The sequence below is a fragment of the Primulina tabacum genome, chromosome 18 (assembly GCF_025594145.1).
Source record: "Primulina tabacum isolate GXHZ01 chromosome 18, ASM2559414v2, whole genome shotgun sequence".
Taxonomy (NCBI): Eukaryota; Viridiplantae; Streptophyta; class Magnoliopsida; order Lamiales; family Gesneriaceae; genus Primulina; species Primulina tabacum.
Window position 1 is genome coordinate 20,758,214 of NC_134567.1, and position 20,729 is coordinate 20,778,942.

Below are 20,729 nucleotides of genomic sequence, written 5' to 3' on the forward strand. Positions count from 1 at the left end.
TTGGCATAGCTCGAGAGAGTGTGTTCAATTGAATAGGAAATCCTGTTGGAAGCATAAAATCAATATCGAACGAATTAATTAATTAACGAGGGGTGGGTGAACCGAAATTCCCAACAAATTCATTTCCTATTGAATTTTACTCGACCATTTTGGACATTATATTTCATTACTTGATTTTGAATAATTTTATGTGCATGTTTATTTGATTAGAGTAGTAATAAAACAACCTAATCAATTTTCGTTGCTAAAGATTTTAATAACTGAAAATAATAATTGTCAAACACAGTCTTCAGCGGAACGATACTCGTACTCCGATACATTATACTATTACTTGACGTCGTGCACTTGCGATTAATTTTTGAGCATATAAAACCATATTTTTATTAAGGATTTCACAGTGCAAGTTTTGCTCGATCATGTGCAAGTGACCAACTTAAGTCTTCGACCACGTTAGAGAAGGAGAATATCACTTAGGAAATTGCCACAGCTACCCCCAAATGTTCCATATCATAATCAATATTATATATTAGAATCATTTATGTTTTTTTAAAAATATGTTTATAATATCTTTATGTTTTTCCCCCTGAAAATAGTTGAAAGTGTTGAAAAATATGTTTTGAATGTTGAAAATTAATAGTTGAATATTTGAATGTTGAAAATAAGAGTTGTAAATATTGAAAATTAGTGTGTGATGATATATGTAATGATGAATTTATTTTTGGATTATTTTATAAATCGATCTCTCTTTGTGAAGAAAATCACAATTGTGTTGAGAGAAAAATATTATAAAGTGTGTAGGTTTGATAATTTTGAGAGTTTGATATTTTTAATTTTTACCATCAATTTTTACTTTTTCATAAAAAGTTATCATCACGAAGCTCTAAAAGTCCTGCATATTTTTCCAAGCTCCAAAACAGAAGAAAAAGGTAACAAAAGTAATAATATTTATTTTACTATTTATTTATTTAATATTTATATATTTAATATATAATATAATGTTATTATATAATAAATATTAGAAATAATAAAAATAAATTTTTCAAAAAACTTGTTATAAATCTTGGGAGGATGTTAAGACGACATCTCACACTCCTGGTAAATACGACAAGTATAAAAGCCTATAAAGTTTTTCAAACAAAATACCTTATGACACCTCATTATAATAATGCGATATGATATACATAATTATTTAAACATGACTAATATGATATACATCATATTATTACCATAAAATTATACAAATATATATATTTATTTTTTTGTACACCAACGGTCATAAACGGTAACAAAACAACTAGTTTTTGCCCTATAAATATGATCTGACAAACACATTCAATTACCCCAACTTTTTCTTCTTCTCTAAACAATTATTCTTCATCAAATTTTCGAAGAAAAAAAGATGGCTTTCTCAAGGTTATTTTTAATTATTTTGGTTATCATACTCACGAGTCTTGTATTTATCGGAGAATATCCTCCTCGTGTGTTTTTTTTAATTTTTACAAATGCTTGTACTTGTTGTTTATCCATTACTTTGTATTGCAATATTCATTAACTAATAAAATGGATCGTAATTTTTTTAGTACCACCATGTCAAACTTGGCAAAGCTCGAATTCATTGCTCTTGATATTACGGGGAAAAATTATATGCCATGGACTCTCGATGTAGAAATGCATCTTGAGTCATTGGGTCTAAATGAGATCATAAAAGAAAATGGCATATCCACATCACAAGAAAAGGCAAAAGCCATGATATTTTTGCGTCGACATCTCAACGAGGGATTAAAATGTAAATATCTAATTGAAAAAGATCACATGACTTTGTGGAAAAGATTAAAAGAAAGATTCGAACATATAATGGAAGTTATACTACCGACCGTCCGAGATGAATGGAATACGTTGAGATTCCAAGATTTTAAAAAAATCAGTGATTACAACTCGTCGATGTATAGAATAATCTCGCAATTGAAATTTTGTGGGCACGAGATTACTGAATTGGAAATGCTTGAGAAAACATTTCACTTTTCACGCATCGAATATAACTCTACAACAACAATATAGAGTGCGTGAATTTTTGAGATATTCTGAACTTATCGTCTGTTTCCTTGTAGCGGAAAAGAATGACGAGCTGTTAATGAGAAATCATCAAGCACGACCCACTGGTTCAACGGCATTTCCTGAAGTAAATGTCGTAAGCAAATATGAATTTAAATCTGGAAATCAAAATCAAAATTATAGACAAGATTTTGGCCGAGGACGAAATCGAGGTCGTGGTCGTGGACGTGGACGTGGATGTGGTCGTGGACGCGGCCGTGGTTTTGAAAATAATCGAGATAATTACTTTTATAACTCATCTCAAAAGAGCGTCCCAAACCATCCACTGAAAAGGCATCATGAGAATATGAGTGTTAATGATAATCACTCAAAAAGATTTGAAAGTTCTTGTTTTAGATGTGGTACTACATGACATTGATCCCGTATTTGTCGAGCCCCTGAGCACCTTTGTAAACTTTATAAAGAATCAATAAAGGGGAAGAAAAGGAGACCAACTTTATTGAACACAATGAACCTTTGAGTGATTCAACTCATTTTGATGCTGGAGATTTTCTGATTGATTTCTCGGACAATGATCAATTTGCTGGTGGAATAGATATGTAAAATATTTTATTTTTTCATGTACTCGTATGATAATGTTTTATCGTGTGTTATATTTTTACATATGTATTGTATTTTATTTTATTTTTATAAATTTATTGTCAGTAATTTTATTTCATTACATATATTTTTTTTGAAGTTCAAATATGAAACATGCTATGAACAAAGCTGAAGTTTGCATACCTGATAGTGGTACAAAGCACACTATTCTCCGAGATAAAAGATATTTCTTGGAACTAAAACTAACAAAAACAATGATGAATATAATATCAGATCCTATAGACTTGATTAAAGGTTGTGGTAAAGCACAATTTTTGTTACCTAATGGTACAAATTTTTTTATCAATGATGTTTTGTATTCACCACAATCGAAAAGAAATTTGATGAGTTTTAATGATATATATTCCCAAGGGTATGATACTCAAACATTGAATGAAGGAAATGAGAAATATATGTGTCTTACAACATATAAATCGAGAAAAAAATATGTGATTGAAAAACTACCAATGCTCCCTACTGGATTGCATTATACACATATAAGTCCCATTGAATCAAACATGGTAGTTGATAATTCTTCAATATTAACCAATTGACATGATCGATTAGGACATCCTGGTTCAACAATGATGCGAAAAATTATAGAAAATACACATGGTCATCCGCTGAAAGACCAGAAGATCTTTCAGAATAATAAGTTTCAATCTAAAGCATGTTCTCTTGGAAAACTTATTATGAGACCATCACTAGCCAAAATCCAAACTGAATCACCAATGTTTCTTGAACGTATTCATGGTGATATTTGTGGAACAATTCATCCACCATGTAGATCATTTAGATACTTTATGGTATTGATTGATGCCTCCAGCAGATGGTCACATGTATGTTTATTGTCAACTTGAAATGTTGCATTTGCAAGATTACTTGATCAAATAATAAAATTGAGGAATCAATTTCCCGACTATACGATAAAAAAAAAATAGACTTGATAATGTTGGTGAATTTACTTCCCAGACTTTCAATGATTATTGTATGTACTGTTGAGCATCCTGTTGCTCATGTGCATACACAGAATGGATTGGCTGAATCATTGATTAAACGTCTGAAACTGAGGTCTGACCAATGATTATGAAAACAAATCTACCTATTTCTATATGGGGAGATGCAATTTTACATGTTGTTGCATTAATTCGCATCATACCAAGTGCATATCATAAATACTCCCCATTGCAGCTTGCATTTGGTAAAGAACCAGACATTTCTCATCTGAGAAATTTTGGATGTATGGTGTATGTGCCTATTGCACCACCTCAACGAAAGAAAATGAGACCTCAAAGAAAGATTGGAATTTATATCGGTTATCATAATCCATCAATCATTCGATATCTTGAACCTCAGACAGGCTTGCTGATTGTCATTTTAATGAGGAAATCTTCCCAATGTTAGGGGGAGACAAGAAACATACCGAAAAGGAAATTACATGGTATATATCATCATTGTTACATCTGGATCCATGAACAAAACAATGTGAAAAAGATGTATAGCAAATTGTGCACTTGCAAAGAATAGCAAATAAAATACCAGATGCATTTACAGATGCAAAAGGGGTAACTAAATCATATATGTATGCTGTAAATGCTCCTGCTCGAATTGAAATTCCAAAGAAACGATCTGAAAAAACTCATGATGTTGTAAAACGCCTGAAGCGTGGAAGGCCAGTCGGTTCCAAGGATAAAAATCCTCGAAAAAAATTCATAGAGAAACACAATGATCACAAAATAGAGAATGATGTTCCTGAAGAAACACATGATGATCATAAAACAGAGAATGATGTTCCTGAAGAAACATATGATGATAATGTTCTGTCAGAATCACAAACTGACGAGAATCGTGAAATCTCTATTAATTATATTAATACCGAAAAAATATGGAATCGAAAAGATATAGAAGAAATTGATGATATATTTTCTTATAATGTGGCAATCGACATAATAAATGGTAATGAAGATCATGAACCAAAATCTTTTGGTGAATGTAAAAAACAGCAGGATTAGATAAAATGAAAAGATGTCATCCAGGTTGAATTGGATTCGCTAAATAAACGTAATGTTTTTGGACCTATAGTCCTTACACCTGAAGGTGTAAAACCTGTTGGATACAAATGAGTTTTTATTCGAAACCGAAATGAGAAAAATGAAATAGTAAGATATAAAGCTCGACTTTTTTCACAAGGTTTTTCTCAAAGGCCTGGAATTGATTATGAAGAAATGTATTCTCCCGTGATAGATGAATTACGTTTCAGTATTTGATTAGCTTGGCGATATCTGAAAATTTGGAAATACGTATTATGGATGTTGTTACAGCTTACTTATATGGATCACTTGATAGTAATATATATATAAAAATCCCTGAAATATTTAAGATGCCTGAAGCACAAAGTTCAAAACCCAGAGAATGTTATTCTGTGAAATTACAAAGATTATTATATGGGTTAAAGCAATCCGGCCGTATGTGGTATAATGAGCTAAGTGATCACTTCATTAAAAAGGGATATGTAAATAATTCAATATGCCCTTATGTTTTTTTTTAAGAAAACAACATCCGAATGCGTAATTATTGTTGTATATGTTGATGATTTAAATATCATTGGAACGAATAAGAAAATTCAAGAAGTTGTGTCATACTTGAAGGAATAATTTGAAATAAAGGATGTTGGAAAAACCAAGTATTGTCTGGGTTTACAAATTGAACAAAAGGAACGTGGAATATTTGTTCACAAGACAAATTATACAGAAAAGATCATTAAACATTTTAATATGGATAAATCAAATCCTTTAAGTACTCAAATGATTGTTAGATCATTAAACATAGAAAATGATTCATTCTGTCTATGTGAAGATGATGAAGATATTCTTGGTCTAGAAGTGCCATATCTAAGTGCTATCGGTGCCCTTATGTATCTTACAAATTGTACAAGGCCTGATATATTTTTGCCGTAAATTCAGAAGTGCCATATCTAAGTGCTATCGGTGCCCTTATGTATCTTACCAATTGTACAAGGCCTGATATATCTTTTGCCGTAAATTTATTGGCAAGATTTAGCAAATATCCAACAAAGAGACACTGGAACGGAATTAAACATATATTCCGTTATCTACGAGGAACAACAGACTTGATACTTTTGTATTCAAAAGATGCTAATCCAAGTATAATTGGTTATGACGATGCTGGATACTTATCTGATCCACGCAAGGCACGTTCCCAAACTGGATATGTATTTACTCATGGAGGCACTGCAATTTCTTAGCGTTCACAACACTTCATCAAATCATGCCGAGATTATTGCACTACATGAAGCAAATCGTGAATGTGTGTGGTTAAAATCAATGACCCAACATATCCAAATCTCATGCGGATTATCATTCGAAGAGAAGCCTGTGATACTATATGAAGATAATGTTGCATGTGTTGCTCAAATGAAAGAAGCATACATAAAAAGCGACAGAACTAAACATATTCCTCCTAAGTTATTCGCATTCACCAAGGAGCTTGAGAAGAATTAATATATTGATGTTCGTCACATTCAATCAAGTGAAAACTCATCAGATCTCTTCACAAAGGCACTTCCTACGACAATATTCAGAAAACACATATATAATATTGGGATGCGTAATCTACGAAATTTGTGAAGAATTGTTCGTGTCAACATGAAGGGGAGTTTACATGACTGCACTCTTTTTTCTTACCATGGTTTTTATCCCAATGAGTTTTTCCTAGTAAGGTTTTTAACGAGACAGTATAAAACACGTAATGAAGACAATCGATGTATCATGATCATCACAAGGGGGAGTGTTGAAAAATATGTTTTGAATGTTGAAAATTAATAGTTGAATATTTGAATGTTGAAAATAAGAGTTGTAAATATTGAAAATTAGTGTGTGATAATGTATGTAATGATGAATTTATTTTTGGATTATTTGTAAAAAAATTCTATAAATATATATCTCATTTGTGAAAAAAATCACAATTGAGTTGAGAGAAAAATATTATAAAGTGTGTAGTTTGATAATTTTGAGAGTTTGTTATTTTTATTTTTTACCATAAATTTTTTCTTTTTCATAACAGAAAGGACGGTCAAATTTAAAAAAGAATACATTTTAATTTAAATTTTAACTATTTTTTTGAGCCAATATAACTTTATTTTCCGAGTCCACGTAGAGTCTATATTAAAAAGTAAATAAGCATAATTAAGTTTTAACGCACTACGACTTTATGGTTTCGTAGATCAAAAGCGTGCTGAGGAAACATTTCGGTGGTTCATCTCTCAGCTCCCCTTTGCAAAGAGACGGATTCAGCAATGGCGTCGGTGGTGAGAAGCGCTCTGAAATCAATCAGAGAAAAAGGTGTCAGAGGTTTCATCCGTGAGCTTAAAGATGAAGGATTCCTGTAAGTCTCCATTCCCGTATCTAATTGTTAACAAATTTTCCTTTACTTTTTATCTACCTTCGCGACGATCGAATTTTTTTGGATCTGGGTATAAAAACGAATTTTTACGTATCCTAAGTTCTTTCCTGTGTATTTTATTTGTTGATTTTTGTTTCTTTTTGTCGATTTGTTATTTAGTTCGTAGGGTTCATGATTTAAAAATTCATTGCAGTGGAAGCGTGATTAGCTGAAATCAATTGCTATATTAGCTACTTGTGGTCTTATGGCAACCATATTATTGAACCTGTGATTTGATGCTTTGTATGGTTTTTTATTTTTACCCTTGTCAGCTTGAAATCTGTGATGGTTTCTTATGTACTTATTTTGTCATTAATTGTTAATGTGTTCCACTGAGTTATGTATTCTTACTTTTGTTCTCTGCAGGAGCGCTCTTCTGGATGGAAATCTTATGTAAGTAGTGTTCTAGGACCCTATCTTGATATGTAACTTGTTACTCGGAACATGCAATGGTTGTGTGTTATAATAATTTAATTTGAGTAGTTGTTTTTATTCTATATTTATCCAATGGGACAGTCTGAAAATTGGAATAAATTCCGGAAAAGATTATTTTAGTTACTATTTTTTAATGATGATGTTTAGAAACAAACTTCAATTTCCAACTCAATCTAGACACTCTTTAATAAGGATAACATTATTTTCGAAAATCGAATTTTTGACGCATCATATAGACAAAATTTGAGGTGCTCAAATTAAAATAGAGTTTTGATAACACAAACTTTGCGACAGTGAAATATATTTAGTGACATAGTCTAATTGTGTGGGGCATAATTAAGATCTGAGTTATTGAGATTATCCTGCTGACTGTTAATCTGTCAATATTTCTTTTGAGTGTAACGGATTATCAGTGTTATGTTTTGATAAGAAACAAATTTCATTAATGTATGCATATTTATAAAAGTACTGTTTGAGGATAGTACATCATATCCAATTTTCAAAGATTAAAAGTGACAACCAGCATCTGTACCTAAACATTTCTGTACATGAGTGGATCATTTCAGTCTGTGATAGGTTCTGAAGTATGCTTTCGGTTTACCGATAGGGCCTCTTTTTTGTGAGCATAAATAATTAGATTAATTGTTTCATATGTGGAAAGGCTGGATCTGAGATTTGTCTGAAGCAACAGATTAAGATTGTTGTTTTCTTGTCACGTCATCATGTGTATGATGCCTACAATAGCCAAAATTTTGTTTTGTTCTCTGGATATTTTGGCTAGCAAGAAACTGAAAAATATATTATCGAACCTTTTGACGACAAGAGATTGTGTGTAATTTAGTTGACGGATAAGCTAAGGCATTGTATCATTGTCAGTTAGGAAAAAAGCAGACCAAAGCAGTGTTCTTTGGGACATTTCCCCTAACTTGGTGTCTGGTCATCTGTAATCTGAAAACAGTGAAAGCAACGTAATATTTCACACAACTCAAATTCTTTCGTTGAACTACTTTTTTTTTATATAGCTCAGTCTATCAGAATAAACAACTGCAATCGTCATCATAAAACGAAGAACTTGTGCAAGGAATCAGATTGTGCACACAACGCATAACGACTCATTTACACTTTTAAGTTTCCACGGACCCTGATTCCTGGATCCTACTTGTCGCCTTCACATTATTCTCCTCGTTGGATTTTGAATGCTATTTGTTGTTCCTCTCTATCAAAATTCTTTCTGGTCATTATACATGTTGAGGTGGCAAAATTATGATATGTGAATAACTGCTTTGTGATTTCTTGTTTCTTCTAGTGACATACACTTATGGCATTTAAATTTCACACCTCAGTTGTCTTTTTGGGGAAATTGTGACTGAAATCTTATGAATGTGTCAAATGTAGGAACAAGGCTAGTGATCTCTTCGAAGGGTTTTTTATGCCCTATTCCTCCTTTTTGGCATATCCTCTTGTACCTTTTCTTTAGAACTGAACAGAAATTGGCATCTGTTGTTTGTTTCTCTGAAGGTTTGATGGTTAGCCATTGTTATTTTTATTTATGCAGGCAGACAAAGATTCACAACATTGGAGCAACACTTATAGGTGTTGATAAATTTGGCAATAAGTACTATCAGAAACTTGGAGATACTCAGTATGGTTAGCAGCTTTTTCTGTGCCTATCCTTTCTGCTAATTCTTTTCGTAGGTTTCGGTTGCCATTCTCATTGCTCTATTTTGAAGCTTTTCTTTTCGAAAAAGCGTACATGCTTTAGGTTATTGAGATAACTATTTTCTGTGGATGTAAGTGCATTTGATGCTCATTCTGAAGAGCTCTCGAAGCTATATCTTGCAAACTGATGATTTATGCTTGTTACTCAATATTAGGGAGACATAGGTGGGTGGAATATGCTTCTAAGAATCGTTACAATGCTTCTCAAGTCCCACCGGAGTGGCATGGATGGCTTCATTTCATAACTGATCATACTGGAGATGAGGTTAGTTAGCATACGACCATAATCACTAAATTGAATTTACGTATACGCAAAGAAGTTGAATTAAGAGTACATTTGATGTAGCTGCTCTTATTGAAACCGAAACGATATGGAATTGAGCACAAAGAAAACTTTTCCGGAGAGGGAGATGAATACATCTATCACTCCAAAGGACATAGCCTTAACCCTGGACAAAGAGATTGGACCAGATTCCATCCCTGGCAACCCAAAAAGGACTAATTCTTTGTTATGTTTCAGAGCCAGCTCCAACTGGACCCGGAAAAATGTGCATGGATATGGCATCCTCGTTTTCGTCAATAAATTTATCCTTGTACTTGTTTTAAAACATGTGTGATTATCTTATCTCATCTCATCCTCAAATTGACAAGCTCTCACCATATGGGTTTAATTTTTATTGTCTCATGGTTTCATCTTCGTTCTTCCGGCGGAACATATGTCACGAGATGAAATAACTTTCGGGAATGACTTGATATGCTCACTAGGTGATTGAAGAAGTATCATCGGCGAATAACTGACCTTGCAATTTCTCACGCTTCGTGGTTAGTTATCCATAGGAAGTTCAATATGTTGCATTCTTTAGGCGTGGAATCTTCTGCTCCAATACAAGTCATGTTGGACAAAAAAAAAAAAAAAAAAACCTAACCTTTTTAGCATGTGAAATAAAACATGTCAAATTTTTACCCAAATATCCTTCTTAAGATTCATATGTTTACAAAAATAAAATATAATAAAATAATAAACTTGAACACAAACACCCCTATGAGAAATAATTTCTACAAAAGTTTAGAATATTTGAAATTATTTTTTATATTAAAATTTAGTGTGAACTTGTGACACAAATCGTTCAAATATTGTCATGCACGTGAGCTGTATAAATTTAGGTATTAGTGATATTAATCTGAACCAGCCCAAACTGGAGTTATCTTTGTTTTTGAGTTGGGCCCAGCCCAATAAGAGAACACCCCTCCCGTATCAAAACGAGAATTTTAGGGGTTGGAGAAGAGGAGAAACTGAAGCTTGTGGAGATGGCCAAGTTCAACGAGGTGCAGAAGCGGCGCCGCGCTGCCGTCGCTATGTGGAAGAGGAAGACACACGGAGATCCCTTCACTGGAAAGCTGCAACAGAAGTCTCAACCGCTCTCCATCTCCGGAAAACGCAAGCGCAAGCTCTTGAAAAAATGGCGACGGGTCCGTAAATTAGATTAATGAGTGATACTTTTCTTTTTGAACTCTATCGTTCATCGATTTCTTTTTGAAACAGGAGCAAAAGGAGGCAGTGGAGAAAGGATTAATCACGATGCAAGATGTAGAGATGGCTGTTGCTGATGGTACATTGTTGATATTTTCGATGTTTAATCCTGAATCATGGTGATCATCATCTTGCTATTTTGATGATGAGCTGAGTTAGCTTGTTGCGTTTTGAAAAATTTTGTTACCTATTTGCTGTCAAAATGTTCGCCTTGCTAATGTTTTGCCAGCGTTTGAATTCTTGCAATTTATTCATTCTTTATAATGCTGTTTATCGTGAGAAGTTGTGAATTCGGTGAGATTGCATGATATCTTAATATTTTTATCTTTTCAGATACTCTCCTTTTTTTTGGCTTTTAACCTGAATTCGAACAGATTACTCATCGTCTAAGAATTAGAGAGATCCTAATGAAGTCTAAATGTGTAATCATGTTAGAACCACACATCTTCGTAAAATTTTGACTGTCTCTGTGTACTCTACTTGAATGGTCTTTGATAGGATGTCTTTTGGTTTTGTTGGATTTTATTTCAGGGACATCAAAAGATGCCTCGAAACCCTCTGTTAGATTTTCCATGAAGAAGAGTGCTAAACTTAGAGTTAAGCAGTTGAAGAAGAACAAGAAAGGTGCAGTGATTCTGTACTTTACAGAGAGTTTGTCATTTGTAAATGATCGTTACTTACTGTTTCTTGAAGTCATTCTCTTCATTGTTAATGGCTTATTATTGGAACTGATCAGCTCGTTTCTTCAATTTTGTGATCCTTTTTACAGTAAAGAACAGTGTAAAATCTCAAAAACCTGCTGGAGATGTTTCAAGTGATGCCATGGTGGAGTAAATGGGGTAAGCAGAGCGCATTCGAATTCCATTTATAAGGGGATGCTATTTCCGTTTTGTACCGGTGCTGCTATTTTCTAGTGTTCAATCAATTTTCAGAAATATAATAGAAATCTCCAGTGTGGCATAAAGATTCTCCGGCTATCGAAATGGCCATATGCTGACATAATAAGTTTTCTTGCAGTCTCGAAATTTATATTGAATATTGGACGATTTAAAGTTTCTTAAGAATGAATCCGGTTTTTCCTGAAATATGACATTTTAAGATTACTCTTTATTTAAAAGAACACCATTGATTATCAATACTAGATCCCTTTGATGTATGACAAAGTACCTCTGGAACCTCAAGGTGCAATTTGTAAGAAGTTCTATAGTTGTGAATCTGGTTTCGAATGGTTCATGTCGTTTAATCAGGAATTAGTCTATAAGTTTTACTACAACATGGCAAACATTGTCTTCCGTGAAGGAAATTTGAAATCTTTTATTGACATTGACATTGTATTTTCTGGATTCGCTTGCAGTTCACAAATGTGCGAACCTCTACCTCTAGAGGGCTTTATAAGCAGGTGGCTGTGCTCATAACACGAGACCACCACTGTGTTGGAGTGGGAGTGCAAGCAAACTGTAGACGTACACAAGCTTTTCGCGTCAATTTAAATATTATTAGTTTTAGTTCAAGACAAAGGGGATTAATTTGATGGTTTGTGTAACAAATTTAGCTATCATTCGAATGACTGCTCCATAAATTTTCACAAGGCTCAAAAGAGCTCGGCTCGAGTTCGAGAAGCCTTATTTTCTAAGAGGAAATTATGGTCAATGTACTTGGTGTTTTTTTTTTAAGATAGTCATCCTTGAGAAGCCTTATTTTATAAGAGGAAATTATGGTCAATGGACTCGTGTTTTGTTTTCTAAGATAAATAAGTCCACGGGATGGCTATTTTTTTTTAAAAAAGAACATACATAAGATCTTAAAAACTATCCCATTTTTATTTTGAGCAAATTTTGAGTATTCCCTTGACTACGAAAAAATTACTAGAAAAAATAACAGCATCTCTGTTTCCAGGCTCGCAGAAACAAAGCTACGATTTCCTATATAGGCAAGAGCTCTTAAGCGTCGTGCAATAATCACCAACTGTTGGGGAGTTCTTAATGAATTCCCATATCTTGGCAGAATTCTTCAACCAATCACGTTCAGAAATAGTCCTCGAAAAAGATGGTCCGCTCATGGACAAAACCTGAAAATTTGTGTGGGTAAAAAAAGGTAATGCTTCGATTTAGCGCAAATATTTAAGTTTGCAAAGTAATCAAGATGAGAGATAGAGTAACCTGATCCCTTATTTTCCATAGAGCGCACATATAGCTTTCATATCGTGGCCTTGAGGAGTCATCTTTACCCTGGGATGGCACAAGAAACAACTTCAGGTCGGAACTTGAATCTTTGAGATTTTCAAAAGCTGTGGCTGAGGATTGAGACTCCTTAGATCCATCTTTCTGGCCTTCTGATCTTAGGAATGAAGAAGTGCGAAAACACTCCGCAAGTGCCTTCTTCATTTTTAGAAAATTACGTGGGGTGATATCTCGGTCACGAATCCTACGAACAAATGAAATGATAAATATCTTAATCGATGTTTATCCCAAGTCCAGATCAAAATACCGAGAAAAAACACTCACATTTGTTGTGAGTCGGTTATCTTGATTGTTATTCATTTGCGGTAATGTCTGCAAGTGGAAAGAGATTACATCAACTCACCTCGTGTGTACAAAAATTGGAGTGGCAATGTATTCTTCCCCACCCTGTGGAAGTTTATCGAAGTTGCTCGAGCTCTGTGGATGTGAATGCATCACACAAGACGGGTCGGGTATGCCATGTTTCAACAAATCCACCTAGATGAAAGCAATGATGTTACTTAATCATGCCAGTAGATCAATACATCATCAAAACTCCCGTAAATATAAACCAATTCTCAACGATAATGACCAACTTATGACAGAACAACAATCACCAGAGAACTGCTAAAAAAAGTCACCTGAGAAAAAAAAAAGTGCATTTTCACAAAGTTAACGTTACAGAAAAGTGGAAGAAAAGGATACCGTTAACATCAAGCGCCACATGCTAGCATCACGAACTCCATTGGACACCACGATGATTACATGACAAATAGATGCGAGGAGAATGCCAAGCTACAATAATTCCTTGCAGCAGATTAAACAAAAATGTTCCCTTCAAGATCTTTTCAATGAATTCAAAATAACTTAGCAATGCTGAAGATGCCAAGCTGGACTTGAGGAAAATAGATCAAACAATGCGTTATGGTGCAAAACTTCCTAAGTGGAACATTTCAACATGATTACCTGGATACTCATCACTTCATGAGCTAATTCCGCAGATAGAGATTCTCCACTGATTACAGAGAGTGTAGACGATCCATCGGGCCGAATCATCTCTGCTAAAACAGAGGGACTAAATACAGGCTGCACAAGATAGATAATCGTAAGCAGCTAATCACACAATCTCTGAAAATGTAACTCCTGACAGTCCATAAACTTCATGCAATAAACAAACTAAACCCAAGGGAAACAACCAATTTCTCAACCTGTGTGTCAAGAAGTATAATCCTCTCCGAAGAAATCCTCGATTCAATCCCGACAGTACAATGCCTTGCCATTGCCCTTATTTCCTCTGATTCTACCCCAAAAGGAGACATCATACCTGCATACAAATTACTCAAGCACGAGCCACAAGTTGCATTCAATATCAAATTACAGTAGCGCTGCCGCGATTCAATGCAAGAGACATTGATTATCCCGGAAGAATAACACTACACACACATACCAGGTGAGGAAGAATCAGAGCCATATATTTCATTCAAAATGGTCGATTTCCCGACCCCGGGAGGACCAATCACACCCACCACAGTAAACTCCGCGTTTTCCGTTAGAAACTGCACAATAATCACAAGGCCCCAAAAAATATCAGATAAAATCGAAAACCAACCCACGAAATACTGCTGCGAACCGAGTGTGTTTTTTAGGAAGAAAGAGAACTTACTGGTAAAAGTCGATCGATCTGGAGATCCCAGGTGTCTGACAAGAGGTTGAGTGAAGCAATAGAGGAAAGGCGTGACCGTAGCGCGGCCTCCTCGTCTGCGCCGCCGCGGTTAAATTTTCCGGAGGTGACGAGTCCGGGTTTTGCTAATAGGATTTTGGGAGCAGGGGAAGGGTTTGCAGAGCCGTCGGCGGCCATTGTTGCTCTTTCTTGGCTCTAGCTAATGAACAGTAGGGTACAATACGATTCGAAAAGTGATCAGAAATGAGTGACTTCCACTATGATTTTTCCCCACCCAATTATAATTAAATTTATAATAAATTGTTATTTTATATACGACAAAAACATGTGTGAGACGGTTTACGAATCGTATTTTATAAGATGAATTTCTTATTTGGGTCCTCCATGAAAAAATATTACGCTAAAGGCGTGTTTGGTTGATGTGAATGTTTGGTTAAAATTTTAAGATATATTAATAATAATTTTGACCCAGTTTAAGACCTAATTTTATGATTAATTATTTGATTATTAATCTAACAAATTAAGTGGGATAGGTTATCAACACACCACAAATTACATTTTTATCCTCTCTTATGAAAATAAATATTTATTAAATTTTAATTTATTGTGTTCAATGATTATTGTAATATTTTCAAATATATTTCTAATAAATATATTTAAATTAATTTTAATAAACATAAATTATAATTATAAATATTTAATTATTTTAAGAATATTTATAATTATTAAACAAAATAATATTATAATATCACTAAATTTTATTTAACATTAAAATTAATATTCAAAATATTACTACTATTTTAATTAATAATTATAAAAATTTAATTATCTATCAAATTATTTTAAGAATATTTATAATTATTTAAAAAAAAAACAATAATATTGTAATTATTACTAAAATTTTATTTAATATTAACATTAAAAATATTAAATTTATTTAAATTTATTTTAATAAATGTAAATTATAATTATAAATATTTAATTATCTATCCAATTATTTTAAGAATATATATTTAATTAGCATTTGGGACATTTTGGTCATTACAATAAAATTTACAAAATTAATCCATCATTTTAAAATCATACCAAACACCATGTTATTTATAACACCATATTATTAATCCATATATCTCATTTTTTAATCACTCTAATTATTAATCATTTACTTATCCTATCACACGTACCAAAGGGAACCTAAGAGTATTATTTTTTATTGTGAATATCGATAGGATTGACACATTTCATAGATAAAGATTCGTGAGACTGTCTCACAAAAGACCTGCTCTTCATATATAATTGTATTAGTATTATTTTTTAATTTAATCTTGAGTTTAATTATTTTTTTTAAAGGCTAATAAGTATGTTTGGGTGGAGAAACTAACATATTAATTTTTTTTTTTGAAGTATTTTTATTAGATAACATATTATTTGGTTACAAAAATTGTTTTTTTTAAAAATGCTTCATTAAAAGTTAAAATTATGGTTTTTTTCTTATGTTACATTTTTGTTTAAAAATAAAAACAATTTCTTTTAACATTTATCCAAATTAAAAAATGTTTAAAATTTTTCTTAATAAAAACATTTTGAAATTAAATTTGTTTCCCAAGTACATATAGAGGCGACGATGGCACAATTTCGCAAATGCAACGAGTTTCCATTGAACAATGTCTTAAAATTTTGCCATTTAATGGCGTTTTCATGATTTATTCAGGGCATCTCCAATCCTGCATGCCATTTTGGTGCAGGGAACCTTCTCCAACAGAGCTTCATTTCCTCTGCGCGTTTTTTCAATTTTTTTTGTTTTTATTTATTATAAATATTATTTCTAATAATATAATATTATTGTATTATTTTAATAAATAAAAAAACATCTTAGGCTTGGAATAAAATTGAATATGATACGTGGCATTGTTATACCTATCGAGCATATTCTTAAAGACATATAGTCTAAAGACATACAGCTACGCAAGATTTCCAGTCGATATACCATTTTCAGAAACTGAGCTAAGAAAATGAGGTATTTGAATCTTGGAATAATAATTTATACAAGGTTCATTTATGAAACTTTTACAAAACATTAATGATTTATCGAAGATATACCAAAAAAATTTAATAATAGAGGATTTTACCGAGGTCCACCTCAGAAACATAAATTAATAAAAATCACCCATAACGCCTTTAAACGTCATATCTTGGCAAAACAGACTAAAGGGCTACAACATGAATTTATGATTTCCTAGTTAAACTCAAACCCTGTATTAACGATTTCCTGGTTTATATTTTACCTTATGTTCAACCAAGAACCATTATATAAAATAAAATTCCAAAATTCAAATAAATATTTTATTATCTCAATTTAATTTCAAGTTACAAATAAATATAGATCATGTTATAGTAAGGTTATGATTTAGCAAAATATTTTAGCCTATCATACATGCTAGAGGATAATTTTAATAAATTTAATAAAGATAAAAATAAAAATAAAAGTAAAATTCAACTTATAATTTTAATCGCATAACCAGAACCTTCTTTATTGAATGTTTGAAATATATTACAAAGGGGGTAGAGAGAGTAGAAAGAGGTGGGGCAAACTCCACCGTACCCCTCTAAAATAAAAACAAACTATTTATAAATGAAAGAGTCGAACATGAAGCCCCAGATTCCAAAAATCAAAATTAACAATATTTGCTTTATAAAAAGCAAATAGTACAAAGAACCAATTATTTTTTCTTAATATTATCTTTTAAAGAATTTTTTAATTCTTCAAAAGCATTTTCAATAGAAATGTCTTCAGACATATCATCCTCCGGATCTTGAACATCTTGATCAACATGTGCTCTCATTAAATTAATGAATTGATTATATATGTAACGTATCGTATTTTGAACTACTTAAAATTTGCGGAAAAATAGAAAATTTTCTTAATTAAATAATAGAATTTCAAATTGGGATAAAAATAATCTGCTCGTCTAAAAATATTTGAAATAAAAACAATTACAAACAAAGTTTGCAAAAAGTCATCGTTTAGACATCGTAAACAATCTCATGAAAAATCAGAGTATTTTAAACATGCATAAAGGTCTTAAAAACGTAGGCGGTCCTCGGGTTTAGCCTCCGCGCTGTCCGAGCTAGCCCATTGGTCCCCATCCCTCGTCTCCTCATACTCGTTTGCACCTGTATCGATCAAGTTTAGTGAGTCTAAAGACATAACATGTATAAACTGGAAATAACAAGTAATACATAATAAAACAACATGCATTTTAAAGTAGGGCATACATACTTGAACTTGAACGTACTTACATAAACATAGACTGTGCCATCATATCGTAAAACTTTTCATAAACATACTTGCATCATACATACTTGCAACATACATAACATAATCATTTTGCGTAGAGATATGTTTCAAAGCAAGTGACTCATACATAAATGCATCTGATCAGACTAAACCACATTACTGGGCTGGCAGAGATTTTCACTACAACATACATGAGATCCCAGGTCATGCATTACCGGGTGGATTGGTCCATGGTCATGCTTTACCGCTTTCCAATCCTGATATAAACCCGATCATGCTTTACTGGGGTAGAGAAGTCCTCGGCCACGTTCACCGGATTCCAAACCCGTTCATAGTTGGTCATAAGATATTTAGCATACCTCAAAAATAAAACATTTTATTTTGCACGTCGAATATACTAATACATTATGCATGCCTGACCAAGATAATTTTTTTTAAAAAATGAGTGAGTTATGATCATAACTCACTCATTTCTTGTCCAAAAATCACGAATTTACTGTCAAATCGAAGGTATCGAAATTTTTGTCTTGGTCAGGCATGCATAATATATTAGTATGTTAGACGTGCAAAAAAAAAAAAAGACGTTTTATTTTTGAGGTATGCTAAATGTCTTGTGACCAATTATGAACGAGTTTGGAAGCCGGTGACCTCTCCATCCCAGTAAAGTATGACCAGGTTTAGATCATGATAGGAAAAAGGTAAAGCATGAACATGGACCAATCCACCCGGTAAAGCATGACCGGGGAGATCATGTATGTGGTAGTGGACATCTCTGCAAGCCCACTACTGTGGTTTAGTCTGATCAGGCGCATTTATGTATGAGTCACTTGCTTTGAAATACATCTCTACGTAAAATGATGATGTTTATGTATGCTCAAGTATGTATGATGCAAGTATGTTTATGAAAAGTTTTATCAAACGATGGCACGCCTATGTTTATGTATGTAAGCTCAAGTTTAAGTATGCATGGTCTACTTTAAAACGCATGTGATTTTATTATGTATTACTTGTTATTATCAGTTTATACATGTTGAGTCTTTAGACTCACTAGACTTGATCTATGCAGGTGGGGATGAGTTTGAGGATGCGAGAGATGGGGACCAATGAGTTGGCTTGGACTGCGCGGAGGCTAATCCCGAGGACCGCTTATATTTTAAGAATTTATGCACGTTGATTCAAATATTCTGAATTTCACGAGATTGCTTTACGTTATTTAAATCAGTTCTTTTTGCAAACTATATTTGTAATCGTTTTTATTTCAAATATTTTAGACGAATAGTTTATTTTTATCGCAATTTGAAAGATTATTATTTATTTAAGAAAATTTTTATTTTTTCGCAAATTTTAAGTAGTTAAAAATACGGTACAGTAAAAAAAATTTAAAAAGACTTAAAGAATCTTGTCGTTTTTCTTGTTCTTGTTTTTTTTTTTTTTATCATAATCCTGTTTATAGGATTTGATTTTTTCCTCCATTTGAAGAAGAGTATCATGACCAAATATTTTCATGTTTCAGGATCTTCTCTGAGCATCTTATCCCAAAATTTAGTGAGATTGACATGACATAAGCAAGGGATTCCAATATCATTAAAACTTGATTCAGGTTTCCATTTCCAAATCCATGGGATACCAAATTCTGTGAAGAATAAACATAGATTTTTTCCCGTGATCCGAATTTGGGAGAATTGTTCAGTAACACTTGGAGCAAATGATGGCCATTCATTCATTGGTTTATTAAAAATCTCGAGCAATATTTTTGATGTGGGACCATATGATTTCCACCAAATAAAAAACCAATTAGAAATTGGCTGGAAGAAAACATTTTCACAAATCTTTAAAAACCATGAGTGTTTCTTCTTTTCAATTTCATATAGTAAAGTTTTATTAAAACTTTCAATATAATCCCAATAATTGAATTTAAAATTCATTTGATGATTTGAAGAATAAAATTCTTTTTCTACTAATAGAGATATTCCCTATTCTTCAATATATATGATATTTTTAATAATAAGCTTTGAATGGTTATAACTTTCTTTCTGTTGTGTATTACTAAAAAGTGAGTAATTTTTCTACACTTTTTAAAGATAATAGAAAATTTTCATAAAATCCTTTTTGTTTATAAGATCTATTAACATATGATGTATTTGATAAATATATTTCCATAATAGTCCATGGTTCCCATTGAACATATTTTTCTTCTATAAGAAGAATTAAATCTTTATGTGGATTTTCTGTATATAATATTAAATCATTTTCTTCTTCTTTAATAATATTGACATATGATATCGTAGATTCAAAATTATTTTTCTACTTAGATTTTAAAAATTCTTTATATAAAGAATTATCATTATCCATATTATTACTGGACGAAGAACTGACAATATTTTGGGCTATTAGCCTTTGTGAACCATGTTGTGTTATAATATGAGGGGTTTTACCCCTTCCACCTCTTCCTCTATAAGAGGAATCACCATGACTTCGAGCAGTCATATCTGAAAATAAGATAAGTATTCATGGTTAAAAAATCTGGTAGATGATTATCTTCATATTTTTGTAAATAATATCAAAATCAAAAGGAGCTAAATGAGCCTGCCATCTTGCAGACATTTGCTTAGAAAGATCATGTTTAAAATCTTTCATGAACATAAATTTTGCATATTTACAATCAATTTTTATAATGAACTTTTGATTATATAA

At 32.4% G+C, this 20,729-nt stretch overlaps 3 protein-coding genes across 4 annotated transcripts; 2 read left to right on the forward strand and 1 right to left on the reverse strand.

Annotated features, from left to right (window-relative positions):
• Positions 1–6,911: 6,911 nt before the first annotated feature.
• LOC142532240 (putative NADH dehydrogenase [ubiquinone] 1 alpha subcomplex subunit 12) lies at positions 6,912–10,015 on the forward strand. The gene is made up of 5 exons (XM_075638554.1): positions 6,912–7,095; positions 7,519–7,545; positions 9,143–9,234; positions 9,462–9,571; positions 9,653–10,015. Exons 1-5 carry the CDS (start codon positions 7,007–7,009, stop codon positions 9,806–9,808), a joined length of 474 nt encoding a protein of 157 aa, XP_075494669.1. The 5' UTR covers positions 6,912–7,006; the 3' UTR covers positions 9,809–10,015.
• Positions 10,016–10,536: 521 nt separating this feature from the next.
• On the forward strand, positions 10,537–12,559 carry LOC142532239 (uncharacterized). 2 transcript variants are annotated; one of them, XM_075638552.1, is made up of 5 exons: positions 10,537–10,776; positions 10,850–10,916; positions 11,369–11,461; positions 11,607–11,662; positions 12,192–12,559. In XM_075638552.1, the coding sequence occupies exons 1-5, from the start codon at positions 10,615–10,617 to the stop codon at positions 12,366–12,368; spliced, it is 555 nt and encodes a 184-aa protein (XP_075494667.1). In that variant the 5' UTR covers positions 10,537–10,614; the 3' UTR covers positions 12,369–12,559. The 2 variants fall into 2 exon arrangements, with proteins under 2 accessions (XP_075494667.1, XP_075494668.1); XM_075638553.1 differs by having other exon boundaries at positions 11,607–11,676; positions 12,192–12,361.
• A 107-nt stretch (positions 12,560–12,666) lies between these two features.
• Positions 12,667–14,996, reverse strand: LOC142532237 (uncharacterized). The gene is made up of 8 exons (XM_075638551.1): positions 14,720–14,996; positions 14,504–14,612; positions 14,265–14,380; positions 14,023–14,142; positions 13,762–13,851; positions 13,421–13,554; positions 12,997–13,261; positions 12,667–12,905 (listed from the first exon to the last, which is right to left on the reverse strand). Exons 1-8 carry the CDS (start codon positions 14,912–14,914, stop codon positions 12,750–12,752), a joined length of 1,185 nt encoding a protein of 394 aa, XP_075494666.1. The 5' UTR covers positions 14,915–14,996; the 3' UTR covers positions 12,667–12,749.
• Positions 14,997–20,729: the final 5,733 nt, after the last annotated feature.

Coding starts and splice junctions, on each gene's coding strand:
- LOC142532240 (XM_075638554.1), top strand. CDS start 7,007: ATGGCGTCGGTGGTGAGAAGCGCTCTGAAATCAATCAGAGAAAAAGGT. Junction 7,096..7,518: donor CTTAAAGATGAAGGATTCCT/GTAAGTCTCCAT, acceptor TGTTCTCTGCAG/GAGCGCTCTTCTGGATGGAA. Junction 9,235..9,461: donor ACTTGGAGATACTCAGTATG/GTTAGCAGCTTT, acceptor ACTCAATATTAG/GGAGACATAGGTGGGTGGAA.
- LOC142532239 (XM_075638552.1), top strand. CDS start 10,615: ATGGCCAAGTTCAACGAGGTGCAGAAGCGGCGCCGCGCTGCCGTCGCT. Junction 11,462..11,606: donor GTTGAAGAAGAACAAGAAAG/GTGCAGTGATTC, acceptor TCCTTTTTACAG/TAAAGAACAGTGTAAAATCT. Junction 11,663..12,191: donor ATGTTTCAAGTGATGCCATG/GTGGAGTAAATG, acceptor ATTCGCTTGCAG/TTCACAAATGTGCGAACCTC.
- LOC142532237 (XM_075638551.1), bottom strand. CDS start 14,914: ATGGCCGCCGACGGCTCTGCAAACCCTTCCCCTGCTCCCAAAATCCTA. Junction 13,555..13,761: donor TGTGGCGCTTGATGTTAACG/GTATCCTTTTCT, acceptor GCTTTCATCTAG/GTGGATTTGTTGAAACATGG. Junction 12,906..12,996: donor TATGGAAAATAAGGGATCAG/GTTACTCTATCT, acceptor ACAAATTTTCAG/GTTTTGTCCATGAGCGGACC.